Source organism: Mytilus californianus, unplaced genomic scaffold (assembly GCF_021869535.1).
Source record: "Mytilus californianus isolate M0D057914Y unplaced genomic scaffold, xbMytCali1.0.p SCAF_3, whole genome shotgun sequence".
NCBI lineage: Eukaryota > Metazoa > Mollusca > Bivalvia > Mytilida > Mytilidae > Mytilus > Mytilus californianus.
In genome coordinates, this window is record NW_026262679.1 from 5,339,155 (window position 1) to 5,361,198 (window position 22,044).

At 32.2% G+C, this 22,044-nt stretch overlaps 1 protein-coding gene across 1 annotated transcript in view; it reads left to right on the plus strand.

The window, feature by feature from the left end:
- The window catches only part of LOC127733871 (RNA polymerase II elongation factor ELL2-like), a 54,432-nt gene that overhangs the window by 15,584 nt on the left and 16,804 nt on the right, over nt 1-22,044 (plus strand). The window contains exons 2-4 of the mRNA XM_052243318.1: nt 2,260-2,307; nt 13,538-13,644; nt 17,354-17,479. Of these exons, the coding sequence (XP_052099278.1) occupies nt 2,260-2,307; nt 13,538-13,644; nt 17,354-17,479 (281 nt within the window). The remainder of the gene's footprint in view (nt 1-2,259; nt 2,308-13,537; nt 13,645-17,353; nt 17,480-22,044) is intronic.

The window sequence follows — 22,044 nt, forward strand, 5'->3', positions numbered from 1 at the left end:
TTGGGCCCTTTATAGCTTGCTGTTCAGTGTGAGCCAAGGCTCCATGTTGAAGGCCGTACTTTGACCTATAATGGTTAACTTTTATAAATTTTGACTTGGATGGAGAGCTGTCTCATTGGCACTCATACCACATCTTCTTATATCTATTGGGTAATCTGTTAGTCTCTGTTTTGGGGTTTTTCTAAATATACTTCCGTTGTCTGTCAGTCTGTGTTTTTTTAGTTTTCTTAGTGCATTTATTCTTCTTTTGAGTTATTCTTAGTGTATTTATGCTGTCTGTCAGTCTATTTTTGAGTTTAAAAAAAGACTAGATATGGTTTGGGGGAGGTTTAACTGTGATCATCTAAAACTTTACACTCGGGTATAACATGAAGTAATAGATCATTGATGGGGAGAAGAAATTCTATCAATAGCTTAAATCAAAGGAGGAAAACAATGGACATTGCAAAGTTAGTGGTTTGCCTTAAAATCAGAAAACTTGCTTTGTTTTAGGTAAATGTTACCTCTCGATCACTGCTAATTTTGAAACCTGTTACAGTTTTATGCAGAAGTGAAAAATATATAAAGTAATTTATTGACTGATCTCATTTCCACCTAAGTTTCCATAACAATCCATCAATTTAAACGGAAATGCAAGACTTTTATATTTGTGTGATAAATTATAATGGAAGATCATCAGAGGCACAAAATAAATACATCGCTAGAGTAAAAGACGTAATGAATGTTCATGACGTGAGGTAAAGGTGACATGGGGTCATACAAATAATAAGAAGATAAGACCATTTGATCATACATGACCTCTTTTCATTCATGCTGTTGTCAGTTTATGAAACATATTTATAGTTCAAGAAAATTCATGACTCCACTACATGAGGCATTTCTTTCCATTTCTGATTTGCTGATATACTGGCTGAAGTACATACATGCATTGAAAAATTTTAAGGCTTTTTGTAACGCTGAAAAACTGAAAGGCTTTTATGACACGGAAAAGACAGCTTTTGAGAACTCATTTTCACCTGAATAAGTTGGTGTTTTTCAGTATTTGTTACAAACTTAATAGCTGAATGATCAATTGTTTAGGGCTTTTGGTTAAGGGATCTATTTATAAATTTCACTTTAGCTTCCTGTATATTTTAAAGTCTCATCTGAAAATTTCACTTTAAATAATCTCCCAAGAAAGACAAAAAGAGCTTTTTCAATAATTTTTGCCTGAAATCATAAAAGAAAGTTATTCAAAGTCTGATTTATAATGACAACAACACTAGCTGGGTATTTTATGTGTTTACATTAGAGATTATTTTTCTACATTTATCATGTCCATTTAGATGAACAAGTACTGAAGAGGCTAGGTAAATGACATCACCTATCTGTAATGTTTACAAACATGACCTGTATAAAACAAACAACATGTAGAGGATGTAAACAATTACAATTATAGTAAATTACTACATAATACAGTCAAAATAATTGGCCAAAACTTGGGCAGTTGTATTCAAGATACTAATTTGAAATCATTAGGGTTTGGATTTATAAGACTCCCGACTTTCTCTTTAGTTTCTATTGTGATATACATACAACAATCAATGAATTAAGTTTCTGTTATTAAACTAGATTTATTAATCAAACATGTAGAATTATTAAAGTACATATAAGCAAATGATAAGAATATTAAGACTATAATATTCTAATTGAATATGTGTATAAGGTATTGACTAGATGTGAGTCAGTGATTCAAACGAACCCATTAATTGTAAAAATCATATAAATGTTATGGTAACCTGACTAAATAGTTTTAGAAACTGAACAAAATTTTTTTTTCTTCCTATAAAATGACTGTTTGAACTTTTTGCTGACTGAAACAGAAAATCTGTCTGGAAAAGTGTTATGTGTTGTAAGTCTGGTGAATTCTTAGCATTATTAAATGGTTTGATTCCTTAATCAATGCATTACATGGAAAGTTTTAGTTATTTATCTTTACAAAGGTATTACATTTCATGCCTGACTTAAACTTTAGTCTGGAATGATACAAATATACATGTCTGAAAATCATAAGTCTTTGTGTTTGGCAAACTGTTGTCGATTTCAGTCAGCAGGAACTCCTTTGTATAAAACACATGACTAAGGTGTATTTTAATTCAGGTCCTCAGTAAATGAAGGAAATCCTTTCCATCACAAGTTGTAAGTAAAATGTGGTTTTCAGTATTCTGAAGATAAATCAATTTCATTGGATCTTCATTGTTTTTGTATTTGTATTTTCAGAATGGTAGTAACCCAAAGCCCAGTATTCAGTTTCAAGGCAGTCAGGGGGTAAGTATATATATCACATATTTTTCCAATAATAGCCGGAAATCAGAGTCCGTTATTTGTTCTCAGGGCAGTCTATTTTTGAAGTCTGTATGTTGACCTATAAATGTTTTTTGGTTGTGATGTTTTGTTGTTGTTTCATGGACCCCACATCTCTTTAATTCAAACGTACAATCTAGAACTTGGTGTAAGAATGCAGGTCAGAGAAAGCCTCTGTCCTAAGATTAGATAACACTTCAGACTGGTATTAATTTATTTATTGTTTTAATTCTTATTTTAAGTTTATCAAGTAACTTTCAATTATTTTGGAGATGTAATCTTAAAAAATCATTTTCTTTTTTTCAAAATGCTGAACAGTTTAATAATTAAAACATATGCTAATAAGAAAATTAAGCTTGACCTATTCTGCTTTAACATGGAAAATTTCATTAAAATCAGACTAGAAATGAGTTCATGAGACGTTTCAATGCCAAAACAAGATCATTACTGAATAAGTTTATCATGAAACTCCATCTCTGCATATATTACAAATGACTTTATTGAACAATAGTTATTATACTGTAAAAACCCACCACTACATACATATCTCTTACAACCTATATATATAGCTAATGACCACCAACATATGGTCTTATTATAGCTGTTTTCTAAGCTTATGTAGATTTTGACCATAATGTAGTGTAGAATTTATAAAAACTTCAAGTGTTACATACAATCATGATGTTTGAGTCTATAAATGTAAGTTTTACTGTACAAGTATACAACATGATATAATGACATATAGTGAAATGAACGTCTTTGATTTATTCTTCATATTTTACTGTGTCACACAACACTTTATGTGACTCTTACATACATGGCATGCATTATAAATATTATAGGTCCAATAAGAATTTAAATTGTGCTTTTAAAATATTTGTGCAACGACAATCTCAATAATTTTTGTGTCCAGTGAAACTAGATATGAAAGTTGTGACATGGTGTAACATGTACATCCATCATTGATTGGTGAGATTAAAGCTTTCTTATATATATATATTGTGTCATTCCATAGTCAACATTTTGTTTTCTTCAAATATTAAATTCAGCTTTTGATATTGTTAAGATTATATATCAACTCTTAAGTGGGGGCTATTTAAATTTGCATTGACCTTGTCTGTTATTCTAACAAATATTCTGGTCACACTTTACTTGAGTACCACTGAACAAAATTACTTCATATTTGATCATATTTTGTCAGCAGCTTTATGTTTATGTATTTAAAACCCAACTGTGTGTTAAAGATCAAATGCAATTTATGCACTTATCATTTTGTGATTAATGATATATAGGTTCTATGTCAAATACATGATTATTTGTTATTATGAGGTGTGAAGCAGGCAGTTTTTGAGAAAAAATTCTTTTATTTAAGAATGCATTGCTTTGATTATTTTTAAAAAGTTGCCTTTTGTCCACATGGCACAGTACACATGGTATATATAACCTTTAAGCTTAATAGGGCAGGTATTTGACCTTTGTTTTACACCTGTTGTCAGTTTGTTCACCTGTCATTTTACAACTGGATATAATCAGGGTTTCAATACGTTGACCTGTTTAAACCCTCAAGATACATGTACATGATAGAAAATAAACATGCAATATTACATTTTATCTGTAACATTCTGTATAACCTTACTTCCTGTACAACCAGTTTGCTATGCACGTACTTGTGATCTAGTTATTTATTTATGCAGAATGAACCACATTTTAATATGTATATTGTTCCTTCATTTGAAGATTGATTGTTAAATTATAAAAAAAAAGTCTGTTTTTGCAGTGGATATAAATATTATGAATCATTATACATGTACATGTATTACTGATGCTACCTACTATTAGTAAGGGTAACTGGACTCAGGTATTACCAATGCTTTCTACTATTAGTAAGGGTAACTGGACTCAGGTATTACTGATGCTACCTACTATAAGTAAGGGTAACTGGACTCGGGTATTACCAATGCTTTCTACTATTAGTAAGGGTAACTGGACTCAGATATTACTGATGCTACCTACTATTAGTAAGGGTAACTGGACTCTGGTATTACTGATGCTTTCTACTATTAGTAAGGGTAACTGGACTCAGGTATTACTGATGCTACCTACTATTAGTAAGAGTAACTGGACTCAGGTATTACTGATGCTTCCTACAATTAGTAAGGGTAACTGGACACAGGTTTTACTGATGCTACCTACTATTAGTAAGGGTAACTGGACTCAGGTATTACTGATGCTACCTACTATAAATAAGGGTAACTGGACTCTGGTATTACTGATGCTTTTTACTATTAGTAAGGGTAACAGGACTCAGGTATTACTGATGCTACCTACTATTATTAAGAGTAACTGGACTCAGGTATTACTGATGCTACCAACTATTAGTAAGGGTAACTGGACTCGGGTATGACTAATGCTTTCTACCATTAGTAAGGGTAACTGGACTCGGGTATTACTGATGCTACCTACTATTAGTAAGAGTAACTGGACTCAGGTATTACTGATGCTTCCTACTATTAGTAAGGGTAACTGGACAAAGGTATTACTGATGCTACCTACTATTAGTAAGAGTAACTGGACTCAGGTATTACTGATGGTATCTTCTATTAGTAAGGGTAACTGGACACGAGTATTACTGATGCTTTTTACTATTAGTTAGGGTAACTGGACTTAGGTATGACTAATGCTTTTTACTATTAGTAAGGGTAACTGGACTTAGGTATGACTAATGCTTTTTACTATTAGTAAGGGTAACTGGACTTAGGTATGACTGATGCTTTTTACTATTAGTAAGGGTAACTGGACTTAGGTATGACTAATGCTTTCTACTATTAGTAAGGGTAACTGGACTCTGGTATTACTGATGCTACCTACTATTAGTAAGGGTAACTGGACTCAGGTATTACTAATGCTACCTAATATTAGTAAGGATAACTGGACTCTGGTATTACTGATGCTACCTACTATTAGTAAGGGTAACTGGACTTGGGTATTACTAATGCTACCTACTATTAGTAAGGATAACTGGACTCTGGTATTACTGATGCTACCTACTATTAGTAAGGGTAACTGGACACGGGTATTACTGATGCTACCTACTATTAGTAAGGGTAACTGGACATGGGTATTACTGATGCTTCCTACTATTAGTAAGGGTAACTGGACTCTGGCATTACTGATACTACCTACCATTAGTAAGGGTAACTGGACACGGGTATTACTGATGCTTTCTACTATTAGTAATTAGGGTAACTGGACTCAGTTATTACTGATGCTACTTACTATTAGTAAGGGTAACTGGTCTTGGGTATTACTGATGCTACCTACTATTAGTAAGGGTAACTGGACTCTGGTATTACTGATGCTACCTATTATTAGTAAGGGTAACTGGACACGGGTATTACTGATGCTTCCTACTATTAGTAAGGGTAACTGGACTCTGGTGTTACCCATGCTTCCTACTATTAGTAAGGGTAACTGGACTCTAGGATTAGTAAAGATTATCTAGGGTGAGATAGGTTTTTGGAGTGTCACATGATAAACAGATTGTTTTTGACTCACCTGCAAGGAAAGTTGTAGAATGAGAGACATAGGGTTTACAATCAGGCAGCGGTGATAGCATAAACTATTAGTATAAAGCTTTATATTTCAGAAGGTAGAAGACCTGGATGCTTCATACATTGTATGGAGATACCTTTTGTTATGAAGTTTTCTTCTGTCATATGCCCATTGTCCTTGATTTCATTTTCATGGTTTAGTGAACTGTTTGAAAAAATATATATGTGTATTTTTATGCCTCTGCCATAGCGGAGGGGACATTAAGATTAACCCTATACGTCTATGTCTGTCTGTACGTCCCAATACTTGTAGTTTTATGCAGGCAAGTGATTGCCGGACAGCACACAAGTTAAATTTATAAATGAAACTGGCTTATTTTTGGTTTAAAAGTAAATTTTACAACAACTTAAACTTAGGCAATAAATTATTACTTGCATGACAGTCACAAAATTGTTACATAATTAAACAGTTGACATGTGTTGGCAATAATCAAGGTTATCAGTTTTCATTTCCACATCAGATTGTAGGTCACAAAGTAAGATTAATGCATGATCAAAACAAAGTTGTAAAACTCATCATCAAGAGGTTCCCTTACCTTGTGAGAGTTTTAACCATGACCTTTAGATGTATTTTGGTTATTTTTGTTTATGGACTGCTGGAGCCTTCTATTTTAATTTTTTGGGCCATCATATTTTCCTGTTTTACCATTGATATTTAAACTTTTTTTTTGAAGTTTTGTTTTTTTAAATCCTTATCCTTGTCAATACATAGATGTCAGGTGAAAATAAAGACTCCTGATTGTATTTATAATTGTGTAGTATAAATATGCAGAAGCCTAAATATGAGTTATTTTTGTGTACCTGTTGACAAGGTAGTTGGTATACCATTGTCCCTCTGATAATTGTTAGAAAACAACTATAGCATCTTTTTCTGAATTATGTCACATATCGTAAATATATAAGATGTGATTATTTAGTTAAATTAATACCCTCCTCTATGATCAGTGAACAGTAAAATTATATATTTTATGACGTGTGTTAGATCTCCTACTGTCATGACTGGAATTTAAACCTTATGTTTTGGTCTGATTCCCGGAAATATAATTCATATTTAGATTTAACTTCTTGTGGGGATAGGTTTCATTGAAAGGACCCACTCAGAATATAATAAGAGAATTATGTGCGTGTGTGTGTGTTTGTTAATTGTTCCTGTGGCCTCCATTAATGCACAATATTGTACAGATAAACCCACTCAATAAGCTGTAATATTCAATTAGTTGTCGACAGACATGGGGTAATTATTCTAAAAGTCACACTAGGTTTTAACCAGTTAAAGTTTATCAGTAAATATACCTAATAGCTAATTATTAGATCTTTTAAGCTTTGGGATTTTGAAAATAGATACGTCAGTTAATCCGGTTTCAAGCTAACAGTTTACTAGAAATATGCTTTCCTAAAAAAAAACTTTCAATATTACTATATAGGAATTGTTTATTACTCAACACTTTGCTATCATGTAAAGTAAGAAATTAATTAAATAGGTTATCCAATTTTAGCTGAATGGGGTGAAATACAGGAAATTTGGACCACTACTAGTACTGAGTACTAGGAAATAAAGATATGTTAGGTATTGGAAGAATTATTTTTGTACCATACATGGGATCCATATGCACAATTTATTTTACCTTGTCATTTTTTTACTATTTTGCCTTTTACATTAATATTAATAAACCATTCTTCACATTTCCTATAATAATTTTAGTTTGACATACATAATGTGCATGTTTAACCTTGCCACATTCTTCATCTGCCTGTACCAAGTCATATTTGTCATATTTTTTTTTTGTAGATTCAATTGTTATAAATTAAACCGTTACGTTACTTGTTTCACATTTTCATTGTTTGGGCCTCTCATAGCTGACTATACCGTATGAGTTTATCTCATTGTTGAAGGCATAGAGGGACTATAATTGGTTAAATCATTTAAAGTCTGGTAAAGAGAGTCTATTCGGCAATCATACCACTTTTCCTTATTTTTAAACTGAATAATGAAATTGTGCAAATTATTGGCTACTGTCATATCACATACTCAAATCAGACCTTTTTTTCCTCTGATAAAAAAATTGTTTCTTTTTTTACCTTTTCCTACATTGTATAAGATAAGATAAGATATTTTATTTCCAATTATGGGCCCCAAAGGGCATAAACATTACAACATCAATAATTTTTCATAATACAATACAAACAATGAGATAAAAAAAAAAAAAAAAAAGTTAAACGAGAACTATTTAAGTTCTTAAAGAATACGTAGATAAAGAATCTATAGCATGTTTTTTTTTTTAATACTAATGCATTTTATTGCAAGTGTGGTTGATATAGATAACAAACAAGCAGCCCAAAAAGAAAAAAAAGAAAAATAGATATCCACATATGTATAGTACACAAAAAGTTGGATCAATTAAATATATAATAATTAGCCAAAAAGAAAGTAGAAATTAAGCATGTCCATGACTCATCCTGTGTCAGCAGCAAATAGGAAAGCATTATGGTTTCCTAAAGGCTTATATGTATATGTAGAGAGTTTGTGATGTCTCCCAGGAGAAATAGATTAGAAAATGAGTTTTGTTTTTCCTCTAAAGGTAACAATCAATTTTAGGAACTAAGTGTATGGTGGAATCTTTCAAATTTTCATGAATTTCAAACAATATTTAATGGAGCTGCGTAATTCAATTGTCCCAAAAAAAAAAAAAAAACAGACTAAGAACTTAAATTGAAAAGGTGTAAAACCAGAGGTCATTTTTTAAAGAAAAAAATAATCTTTAATGAATTACATATATATATTTTGTACAATATGATTATTGAAAATTTCAAAATACAATTAAACTTCTGATAGATGAAAAGTTACTTTAAATCATCATGCAAAGGTTCAGAATGTTCTCATGACAACTTGTATGTGTACATTCTCATGGGTACATCTGAATCATTTTCCACCCAAAATATCACAAGTATGAACAACTAAGAATTGTAGGTAAATTGTTTAAATGTTTATCATGATGTAATGAATGGTATTTCACTCAAGTATAGTATCACCTTAATGACTGTCTATAAACACCTGTTTCAGTATATCAAATAAATACTTTTGTTAGTTCACCTGGTCACCTGGTGAAAGGTCGTATGAGCCATTGCCCTTACCTAACATTGTTATCTATCTGTTTACTTTTTCAAAGATTTACTTTTATCTTTATATTCCATGTGAGCAAGATAGGCTCATGTAACCTCCAGTGTAATGAAAATTTCTTTTATTTGTGTTGACTTATCCAATGAACGCTAAATGGTGACAGATGGGATAAAAAAAAAAGACTAACTTAGAACAAAATGTATTTAATTTCCATACTAAAACAGTTTGTCACCATTTCATACTCAAAGGGTTGACATAAAAAAAAAAAAGTAGATCAGTGGGTCAAGGCCTTTGTTTTGTAATAATAAAAATTTCAAAAACATATAAAATCTATGTCAACATTTATTGAAACAATATCATGATATACACAAACTTCTAGTTTCTCTGCTACTAGAGGGAATTACATGTTTTCCTGTAATACATTTCATTCACAAGAAAAAATGTTTGTGGTTTCAGATAAAAAAAGATTTTTTTTTTAGTTCATCAGGTTAGTCCAGCAAAATTAAGGTCAGTGTGTTGGTAGTGTTTAGTGTAGATGTCTTTTTCCTGAAATTTCAAAGAAAATTATAAATTCTTTGTTAAATGTTTGTTTTTTATGCCGCCAACGCGGCGGAGGGGGCATTAATTGTTACCCTTATCCGTCACAGACAGAAGTCCCAGTATTGGTTTCCATTCTCTAACTTTAGTTTGCCTATACCTAATGTCATGAAATTTATACACAATCCTTATTACCACAAAACTCAGATCAAGTTTGAATTTGGGTGGTGTAACTTTAACCATTCTAGAGTTATGCCCCTTAACAAATGGAAAAATTGCTGAATTTTCCATTTCTGATCTCTTACTGAAGTTTGTTTCTTAGAAGCAGGATACCTGGAAAAGATATTTGTACTGTGGATTCATTATTAATCATGGGATACCAATTTACGTGGATTCATTATTAATCATGGGATACCAATTTACGTGGATTCATTATTAATCATGGGATACCAATTTACGTGGATTCATTATTAATCATGGGATACCAATTTACGTGGATTCATTATTAATCATGGGATACCAATTTACGTGGATTCATTATTAATCATGGGATACCAATTTACCTGGATTCATTATTATTCATGGGATACCAATTTATGTGTATTTATTATACGACCGCAAAAAAATTTTGTGGTCGTATATTGGTATGACGTTGGCGTCGTCGTCGTCGTCGGCGTCCGTCGTCGTCGTCCGGCGTCGTCGTCCGAATACATATTGGTTTTCGCACTCTAACTTTAGTTTAAGTGAATGGATCTTTTTGAAATTTGACCATAAGGTTAAATACCACAAAAGGAAGGTTGGGATTGATTTTGGGGGTTATGGTACCAACAGTTTAGGAATTAGGGGCCAAAAATGAGCATTTTCTAGTTTCCTGACAATAACTGTGGAACGGTGTATGGATCTCTCTGAAATAATACTACAAGTTTCCATACCACAAAGGGATGGTTAGGATTTGCTTTGGGGGGTTATGGCTCAAACTGTTTAGGAATTAGGGGCAAAAAAGGGGGAAAAACAAGGTTGTCCTGGTTAATGGACAAATACTTTAGTACAAAACATAATTTAAAGCAGTATAAGGGAGATAAATCAAATACATCATTGAAATTATCTCCCTTACACTGCTTTTAAATTATGTATAAAGTAATGGTTAATGAACAATAAAGATAATCTAAAACAGTGTAAGGGAGGTAATCCAAATACGTTTTGGTTACTTCCCTTACACTGCTTTTAAATTATGTTTAAAGAAATGCATATTTATAAAGGAAGACCAGTAAAAATATCTGCAAATGTTTTCATCTTTTTTTTTTACAAAAAAATCCATATGAAAGATTTGACACTATATTTTTATTAATTCTATTATAAAATAGATTAAGTTAGCACTATGGTAAATTTAAATGGGTAATTATGGTTGCCAACTCCATTGGAAATTTGAATTGAGATTATGACCATATCTTGAGGGAAAGAATTTTTTTGAGGGAAAAAGGGGGGGGGGGATAAAAAGAAATTGTGGGGGGCCAATTTTTTCTCATTTCAGATTTCAGAAATTAAAAAGAATTATTCTTCAAATATTATTTTTTTTTCAAATTTCAAATATTGAAAAATTTCAAGAAGTAATCTTTAATTGCACAGTATGGCGCATTAGATTTGTAAAATCTTTGATCACATTTATTTATTTGTTATGCCGAATCTAACAGTGTATTTAGATTTTTAATTTTGGGTCCAGTTTTCAAATTGGTCTACATTAATGTCCAAAGGGTCCAAAATTAAACTTTGTTTGATTTTAGCAGAAATTGAATATATGAGGTTCTTTGATATGCTGAATCTAAACATGTATTTAGATTTTTGATTTTTGGCCCAGTTTTCAAGTTGGTCCAAATTGGGGTCCAAAATTAAACTTTGTTTGATTTCAACAAAAATTTAATATATGGGGTTCTTTGATATGCTGAATCTAACCATGTATTTAGATTTTTTATTTGTGGACCCCGTTATCAAATTGGTTCATATTGAGGTCAAAAGGGTCCAAAATTAAACTTTGTTTGATTTCATCGAAAATTGAATTATTGGGGTTCTTTGATATTCCAAATCTAACCGTGTATTTAGGTTTTTAATTTTGGGTCCTGTTTTTTAAAATTGGTCTACATTGAGGTCCAAAGGGTCCAAAATTAAACTTAAGTTTGATTTTAACAAAAATTGAATTCTTGGGGTTCTTTGATTTGCTGAATCTAAACATGTGTTTAGATTTTTGATTATGGGCCCAGTTTTCAAGTTGGTCCAAGATAGTGTCCAGTATTTAAACTTTGTTTGATTTCATCGAAAATTGAATTTATGGGGTTCTTTGATATGCCAAATCTAACCGTGTTTTTAGATTTTTAATTTGGGTACCGTTTTTTAAATTGGTCTTCATTGAGGTCCAAAGGGTCCAAAATTAAACTTAGTTTGATTTTAACAAAAATTGAATTCTTGGTGTTCTTTGATATGCTGAATCTAAACATGTGTTTAGATTTTTGATTATGGGCCCAGTTTTCAAGTTGGTCCAAGTTGGGGTCCAAAATTAAACTTTTTTTGATTTCAACAAAAATTGAATATATGGGGTTCTTTGATATGCTGAATCTAACCATGAATTTAGAATTTTTATTTGTGGGCCCCGCTATCAAATTGGTTCATATTGAGGTTAAAAGGGTCCAAAATTAAACTTTGTTTGATTTCATCAAAAATTGAATTATTGGGGTTCTTTGATATTCCAAATCTAACCATGTATTTAGATTTTTAATTTTAAGTCCCGTTTTTTAAATTGGTCTACATTAAGGTCCAAAGGGTCCAAAATTAAACTTAGTTTGATTTTAGCAAAAATTGAATTCTTGGGGTTCTTTGATATGCTGAATCTAAACATGTGTTTAGATTTTTGATTATGGGCCCAGTTTTCAAGTTTGTCCAAGTTGGGGTCCAAAATTAAACTTTGTTTGATTTCAACAAAAATTGAATATATGAGGTTCTTTGATATGCTGAATCTAACCATGTATTTAGATTTTTTATTTGTAGGCCCCGCTATCAAATTGGTTCAAATTGAGGTCAAAAGGGTCCAAAATTAAACTTTGTTTGATTTCATCGAAAATTGAATTATTGGGGTTCTTTGATATGCCAAATCTAACCGTGTTTTTAGATTTTTAATTTGGGTACCGTTTTTTAAATTGGTCTTCATTGAGGTCCAAAGGGTCCAAAATTAAACTTTGTTTGATTTTAACAAAAATTGAATTCTTGGTGTTCTTTGATATGCTGAATCTAAACATGTGTTTAGATTTTTGATTATGGGCCCAGTTTTCAAATTGGTCCAAGTTGGGGTCCAAAATTAAAATTTTTTTGATTTCAACAAAAATTGAATGTATGGGGTTCTTTGATATGCTGAATCTAACCATGTATTTTGATTTTGGACATTGGACCATAATAGGTAAATTAAAAAAATTCAAGTTCTTAGACCACATTCTTTCTGTGTCAGAAACCTATGCTGTGTCAAATATTTAATAACGATCCAAATTCAGAGCTGTATCAAGCTTGAATGTTGTGTCCATACTTGCCCCAACTGTTCAGGGTTCGACCTCTGCGGTCGTATCAAGCTGCGCCCCAGCGAAGCATTTTATTATTATTCATGGGATACCAATTTGTGTGGATTCGTAGGTTTAAATGTTCAAAGAAATACATATTTTCTTCATGCTTATATATACAGACTTAGGCAAATCCATGAAATCAAATATCCACGAAAATATAAGTTCTCCTCAATCGGCGAAAATTGGTATCCAAGAAAATAAATGAAATCATAGTATACTACATGTATTTTAAAAAATGTTAACATACATTTATTTGTATAATTAAAAGATTGATTGCAAGATACTATATTTTTGTAAGTCTACATTATACATGTATTCTTATTTTTCAGGTCATTACAATTCCAAAGAAATCCTCTGATGATAGTAGAACATTCCAGTTTTCTTTAGCATCTTTATCAGAACCAAGTTATGACTGTGTACAGCAGTCTGCTCCAAGGTATGTGTTGGTTTTTGGGGCAGTGGGGCTGGGATAGTTGTTTCGTTGGCAATAATACCACATCTACTTATTTATACTTGGGTATGTCAGTAGAAAATGGTAGTTTTGACACCATGCTGCCACAGGGTATTAATTTATTTGGGGAAAGGGTCAGTATATACATCATTTATGAGCAGGAGAGGTTTATTATATTGAACAAGAAAGGAAGTTACTACTGTGTGCATTAGTTTGTTTTGTATTTACTTGTGTGGACACTACATGTATTTCAATCAAGAAAATCCTTCTATCCCATATGTAAAAATAACAGGATGAGTAAAGACAAGATACTCATTGTCAGAACCGATTGTCAGTTCTTCAGTCTGTTGGAATATTAGTAAATAACCAAGATAACAGGATGAGTAAAGACAAGATACTCATTGTCAGAACTGATTGTCAGTTCTTCAGTCTGTTGGAATATAAATAAATAACCAAGATAACAGGATGAGTAAAGACAAGATACTCATTGTCAGAACCAATTGTCGGTTCTTCAGTCTGTTGGAATATTAGTAAATAACCAAGATAACAGGATGAGTAAAGACAAGATACTCATTGTCAGAACCAATTGTCGGTTCTTCAGTCTGTTGGAATATAAGTAAATAACCAAGATAACAGGATGAGTAAAGACAAGATACTCATTGTCAGAACCAATTGTCGGTTCTTCAGTCTGTTGGAATATAAGTAAATAACCAACAGCAAGAAACACAAATGTTATTAAAAATATACATGTTGTACAGAAAATATTTTTTTTATGCAGGGTTGCACAGAAAATGTGTTTTTATAAACAGGGTTGTAATGAAAATGGGTTTTATGTCGAGGATTGTAGAGAAAATGATTTTTTTTTTGCAGTATTGTACAGAAAAGGGGTTTATGTGCAGGGTTGTACAAAAAATGTAAGGTTAAGCCATTGTATATGCTTCTATTTTTTTATGTTTTAAGTGTTAAATAGTTTTTTCCAGGGTAAAATAAGTTGCTGTTATTTTTGTCTATGTACATGATGTATTTCAGATATAAGCTGTCAGTCATGACCATGTTATAAAATCTTAATTAGTTATATATAACAAAATATGGCAAAAACCTTGAGGTTACAATATCTGATATTCATCCGATAAGGATTATGATGCATGCTAATTTGAATTATATAAGTAGAAATTCAATAATATAAAGATATCCTTACACACAAATTAAAAATAAAAAAGTTAAAGCTAATCTAATTTTAAATAGGATGTAGGTAATGAATTTGCTGACTAAGTAATGAGTTTGACTTTGTCCTGATATTATGCTTTTTATACGACTGCAAAAAATTTTGCGTTAGTATAATGCTGTCATGTCGTCTTTGTTGTCGGCAGCGCCTTCGTCGTCCGAAGACACATTTGGTTTCTTTTAGTATATTAAACATACATTGTGATGAATTTTTTCTCAGCTATGTCTGAATGTTGCATAATTTAATTACAAAATATGAAAGTATATAACAAGCAACAAATCAAAGATACCCCTTTAATCCCCTAACCCCATTTGCATGTTCAGTTGACCAGTGCCTATCGACCTATAACTAGTATGTTATACAGTTAAATCAGTTTACTTATATCTAGTTTTTGTCGAGCCTGCGACTTTTGTCGCAGAAAGCTCGACATAGGGATAGCGATCCGGCGGCGGCGGCGGCGGCGTCAGCTAACTTCTTAAAAGCTTTATATTTTAGAAGATGGAAGACCTGGATGCTTCATACTTTGTATATGGATGCCTCATGTTACGAAGTTTCCGTCAGTCACATGTCCAATGTCCTTGACCTCATTTTCATGGTTCAGTGACTACTTGAAAAAAAAGTTCAGATTTTTTGTAATGTTAAATTCTCTCTTATTATAAGTAATAGGATAACTATATTTGGTATGTGCGTACCTTGCAAGGTCCTCATGCCCGTCAGACAGTTTTCACTTGACCTCGACCTCATTTCATGGATCAGTGAACAAGGTTAAGTTTTCGTGGTCAAGTCCATATCTCAGATACTATAAGCAATAGGTCTAGTATATTCGGTGTATGGAAGGACTGTAAGGTGTACATGTCCAACTGGCAGGTGTCATCTGACCTTGACCTCATTTTCATGGTTCAGTGGTTATAGTTAAGTTTTTGTGTTTTGGTCTGTTTTTCTTATACTGTATGCAATAGGTCTACTATATTTGGTGTATGGAATGATTGTAAGGTGTACATGTCTAGCTGGCAGGTGTCATCTGACCTTGACCTCATTTTCATGGTTCAGTGGTCAAAGTTAAGTTTTTGAGTTTTGGTCTTTTTTTCTAATACTGCATGCAATAGGTCAGCTATATTTGGTGTATGGAATGATTGTAAGGTGTACATGTCTAGCTGGCAGGTGTCATCTTACCTTGACCTCATTTTCATGGTTTAGTGGTCAAAGTTAAGTTTTTGAGTTTTGGTCTTTTTTTCTAATACTATATGCAATAGTTCAACTATATTTGGTGTATGGAAATATTTTATGATCTATATGTCAGTCACACAGGTTTTATTTGACCTTGACCTCATTTTCAAGGTTCATTGCTCAGTGTTAAGTTTTTGTGTTTTCGTCTGTTTTTCTTAAACTATAAGCAATAGGTCAACTATATTTGTTGTATGGAAGAATTGTTAGCTGTACATGCCTGCCTAGCATGGTTCATCTGACCTTGACCTCATTTTCATGGTTCATTGGTCAAATGTTTAGTTTACTTGGTTAATGTTAAGTTTATGTGACAGTTGTAATAAAGCTTTATATTTAGGACTATCAACATAATATCAATGATTAGTAAAGAAGGCGAGACATTTCAGCGTGTGCACTCTTGTCTTAAACAAAAACTGTGATAACATGACAAGATTTCCAGTATCTGTAACATTCAGTAACAGCCTGGAATCAGTAGACACTGTTATAACTTGACAAGATTTCCAGTATCTGTAACATTCAGTAAAAGCCTGAAATCAGTAGAAACTGTTATAACATGACAAGATTTCCAGTATCTGTAATATTCAGTAAAAGCCTAGCCTGGAATCAGTAGAAACTGTTATAACTTGACAAGATTGTCAGTATCTGTAACATTCAGTAAAAGCCTGGAATCAGTAGAAACTGTTATAACTTGACAAGATTTCCAGTATCTGTAATATTCAGTAAAAGCCTAGCCTGGAATCAGTAGAAACTGTTATAACATGACAAGATTGTCAGTATCTGTAACATTCAGTAAAAGCCTGGAATCAGTAGAAACTGTTATAACTTGACAAGATTTCCGGTATCTGTAATATTCAGTAAAAGCCTGGACTCAGTAGAAACTGTTATAACTTGACAAGATTTCCAGTATCTGTAATATTCAGTAAAAGCCTGGAATCAGTAGAAATCTGTTTTAAGCATAACAATTGTTCTAGTACCAGTAACTGACATTTCAAACTAGTCTGCTTGGAATATTTTGACATAATGGATCCAAGATTTCCGTAATGGAACAATAAGAACTGGTGTTGCATTATTTTTGAGGTTTTGTTTTGTCTTTAAATCATTTCAGAAGCAACACATTAATAGTGTTATTTTCATTTTATTTAACATGAGGATCTTAAATACTGCACAACATAAATTATGAGGACAGAGGTAGAATTTATGTCCTATTTTGTTGGCTACATAAAGGTTATAATTGTTATTTTGCAGCAATGGAAACCACATGATACTTGAGGGTTCTATGACCAATAAAATGACAGTGATAGCCACTAGTGATGTTTTCCAACAAACCAGAGAACAAATGAAAAGTGCTCAAGAGGAATGGGGAAAAGTTAGGTAAGGATAACAGGTTTATAGGAATGGGGTAAAGTTAGGTAAGGATAACAGGTTTATAGGAATGGGGTAAGGATAACAGGTTTATAGGAATGGGGTAAAGTTAGGTAAGGATAACAGGTTTATAGGAATGGGGTAAAGTTAGGTAAGGATAACAGGTTTATAGGAATGGGGTAAGGATAACAGGTTTATAGGAATGGGGTAAGGATAACAGGTTTATAGGAATGGGGTAAAGTTAGGTAAGGATAACAGTTTATAGGAATGGGGTAAAGTTAGGTAAGGATAACAGGTTTATAGGAATGGGGTAAAGTTAGGTAAGGATAACAGGTTCATACAGCATTCAATCCATATTTTTTTCAGGAAATTGGAATATTCTGATCAACAGACAACTTTTTGTAGGTTTACACCAATCATCCTTTATTGCTTTTTACAGAAATTAGGAAATAAGTCCACTCACTGGTCACTGTTTAGGAAATAAGTCCACTGGTCACTGTTACAATAAAGATGAAAATATTTTTTTAATTAAAGGACAAAGTATGACTTTGGGTCATATTGGCCCTAATATGAATTCTATTTAAAATTCTGTCAAATTTACAGAATTACATGTTAAATCTATGTTCTTTAATAATAAAACATTTTGGTATTATTTTAAAATTAGTGCCATTCATTGGTAATACTGCAATTTAAAGACAGTAAATTCTGTAATTGCACAGATGTTAAGAAATAAAATAGAGCACAAGTCTCGCCCAAAAAGATATTCACACAGGATGAGTATTTTATGTTTATTTACTTGCTGATAGGAAATGGTTTTAAGCGATGCTTGTGTTTATGAATTTAGCCTCTCTTTTTTTGCCAAAATTTGGTAAATAGCCACTATGACTCACTTCACTGACATCAAAATCATTTTGTGTCATCAAGACTAATCCAATATTGTTATTTTCCTAAAGACAAGGCCTACATTTAGCCAATAAAGTAGCCAATGATTGTATCATCCATTAAGTTTTCCACAGGGCCAAATAAGCACCAAATTGTACCCTCTTCTTTGCAATTGGAAATCTGATGTAATCAATATAAACCAATTTTGGCAGGGATAATCCCTAGATGGTAATCTTTCAGTTTAATATTTGATATAATTAGTGAACTTTTAATGAAAATGTTTTGTGCAATACCTTTTCTTAAAACCACTTGGCTAATATATGGCCAGAATGACCTTACGTCACAACAGCCTGAAGTGTAACTTCTAGAGTTCAAAGTTGAATAATTTTTTCTGATAGTTGTACATTTATTTTGTGTATTATGAAGTCATCAATTATGTAATTGTATAGATATGTTTTTTGATTTATGTATTTTTCCTTGTATAGTGATTTGTACCATGTGGAACATGTCAGTCATATATTAAGTCTTTGAATTAACAAGTACATGTATTATAATGTACATAAAATCCTTCACTGACAATAAATCTTTCCCTTTTGATACACTGTTATGACTTTGACAATAAACCTGTAAAAATAAAACAACAGGTGATTTATAGTATTGTTCATTTGATATTCTCGTTACAATTTTATCTCATGTCTTATTTCTGTTGCATGTAATTTTTCTGAAAACTGAACTAAGATTTTCTTAGATAGGCTAGTTGACTAGATATGTACTTTAAACTGTCCAGAAGTTTTTATACGACCGCAAACAAATTTTGTGGTCGTATATTGGTATGACGTTGGTGTCGTCGTCGTCCAAGACACATTGTGTTTTTCGCACTCTAACTTTAGTTTAAGTGAATGGATCTCTATGAAATTTTACCATAAGGTTCAATACCACAAAAGGAAGGTTGGGATTGATTTTGGGGGTTATGGTACCAACAGTTAAGGAATTAGGGGCTAAAAGGTGCCAAAATAAGCATTTTTGTAACTTCCAGACATAACTTGTTTGTTAGTGAATGGATCTCTCTGATATTGTACCACAAGGTTCCATATCACAAAGAGAATGCTGGGATTAATTTTGGGGGTAATTGCCTCAAAATTTTAGGAATTAGGGGCGAAAAAAGGGGCAAAAAACAAACATTCATGACAATAACTTGTGTGTAAGTGTATGGATCTTTCTGAAATTGTACTACAAGGTTCCACATCACAAAGGGAAAGCTGGAATTGAGTTTGGGGGTAATTGCCCAAAACGTTTAGGAATAAGGGGCCAAAAATAAGCATTTTTCTAGTTTCAGGACAATAACTTGTGTGTAAGTGTATGGATCTTTATGAAATTGTACTACAAGGTTCCATATCACAAAGGGAAAGCTGGGTTTGAGTTTGGGGGTAATTGCCCTAAACGTTTAGGAATTTGGGGCCAAAAAGGGGCCTAAAATCAAGCATTTTTCTAGTTTTCCAGACAATAACTTGTGTTCAAGTGTATGGATCTCTCTGAAATTGTACTGCAAGGTACCATACCACAAAGGGAAGGCTGGGATTGAGTTTGGGGTTGATGAATCATAAGGAGGTTCAAAAAATTTGGGGGAGGGATTTTTTTTTCCTTTTTTTTTCTTTAAAATTTACCATTTTAAATTGGTTATTTCTGATTTATATGTTAAAGCAAATAATAATGATATGGTTTGAATAGGTAAATTCAAAATTTTGAGTTCTTAGACCACATTCATTCTGTGTCAGAAACCTATGCTGTGTCAAATATTTAATCACAATCCAAATTCAGTGCTGTATCAAGCTTGAATGTTGTGTCCATACTTGCCCCAACTGTTCAGGGTTCGACCTCTGCTGTCGTATCAAGCTGCGCCCAGCGGAGCATTTTATTGACTATTATAGAAGACTTAGCACTATCAGTCCTGAATTTCTTTATGTTGTAGAAGACATAATGCTCAACACTAAAAGTATGATACATTCTGGTTGAGTAAGCGTCTGAAGAAAAGATTTGGCCAACTTCCATTAAAAAGGGTTTCACTATAAACATGTATCAGATAAAAGGGGATATGGGTTTAATGTGCATTAGATTGCCATCCAGGTGAAGTGACCAATTCAAGGTTGTTTCTTATATATTTTTCTGTTCAATTGTCATATCTTGCAAACAGATGTATAGAACTGAATGGGTAAGTCTTTATTAGGGGCTTCACTTAAAAAGTTCTTACAGATGTATAGAACTGAATGGGTAAGTCTTTATAAGGGGCTTCACTTGCCAAATTGTTTGGTGTCTTCTTCACTTACTACTGTTTGTATTTGTCTGTTTATATCTTCTGTGAGGTTCTAGTTCAGGTTTGTCAGTTTTGGTTTTGACTACTGTCTGTTACGAAAATAATTTTATCACATATCTTTTTATGCCCCCGCCGTAGCGGAGGGGGCATTAAGTTTTACCCTTGTCCGTCTGTACGTCCATACGTCCCGAAATTGGTTTCCGTTCTCTAACTTGAGTCTGCCTCAACCAAATGTTATTAAACTTTTACACAATGCATATTACCACAAAACACAGATCAAGTTTGAATTTTGGTGGCGTCACTTTTACCCTTCTAGAGTGTTATGCCCTTTTCAAATGAAAAAGTTCTGAATTTTTCGTTTCCATTCTCTAACTAAGTTTGCCTCAATCAAATGCTAAGAAACTTATACACAATGCTTTTTACCACAAAACTCAGGTCAAGTACGAATTTGGGTAGCGTCACTTTTATCGTTCTTGAATTATGTCCCTTTATAATGTTATATGCAAGCTGGGGCATCATCTGTGTCCCTTGGACACATTCACTATTTATTTATTTCAACTTTAACAAAAATTCACTTTGTTCTGATTTCTTGTAAAGTTTAAAAAATGGAATTTAAAAAATATCATTGTTCATTATGTAGAAGTTTTAAAGTTTGTCAGTTTTACCTGTTTGAAATTATTTTCAATGCTGGATTTTTCTGTTGATGCATGTAATATACAACGGTTTGGCTCTCAGCTAAAGCAGCTGTTCCAAGAATTCTTTACCTCCTTCTATGATCAGGTTAAAAGCCTTGTGTGCATTGGTATGAGGAACTTGTTCATTTAAAGTTGTTCAAATTAATTAAAATTTTGGGTTATTTGTCTTCCATCAGAGAAGTTTACAATAGAATTTGTAAACAGTACAAAAAGGTAGCTCATTAAAAGTTAGAATATTTGATATTAAATATGCTAAACTCATTGATTTAACAACTTTCACACAGGCATTACCAATTTCACTGGAAATATATTGTTGATGTTAAAACATAACAGAGAACTGAACTTAAATTAAAGGATTTTGTTACATGTATCACATCTGTGTGTTATTGATAGAAAGAAACAATTATATTTAAATGACAAATTACTGTTGAATATCAATTATTTTTTCTGATTTAGATATTAGTTATACAAATTATTATATAACTCCTTTGTTACAAGTTCATAAAACTGTCAATTAATATATGTACTTCTGTCAATATTTTTGTAAATTTTCCTTTAGAAAAAAACATTAAAGAGAACTAACTACATTTCAAGCTGTGATCTTTAAAGGTTCTCAGATTAACACATCAATAAGCAATGGGTAGGATTTGTATTACATTGGATTTTAAACCTTTTGAGTTATGAAA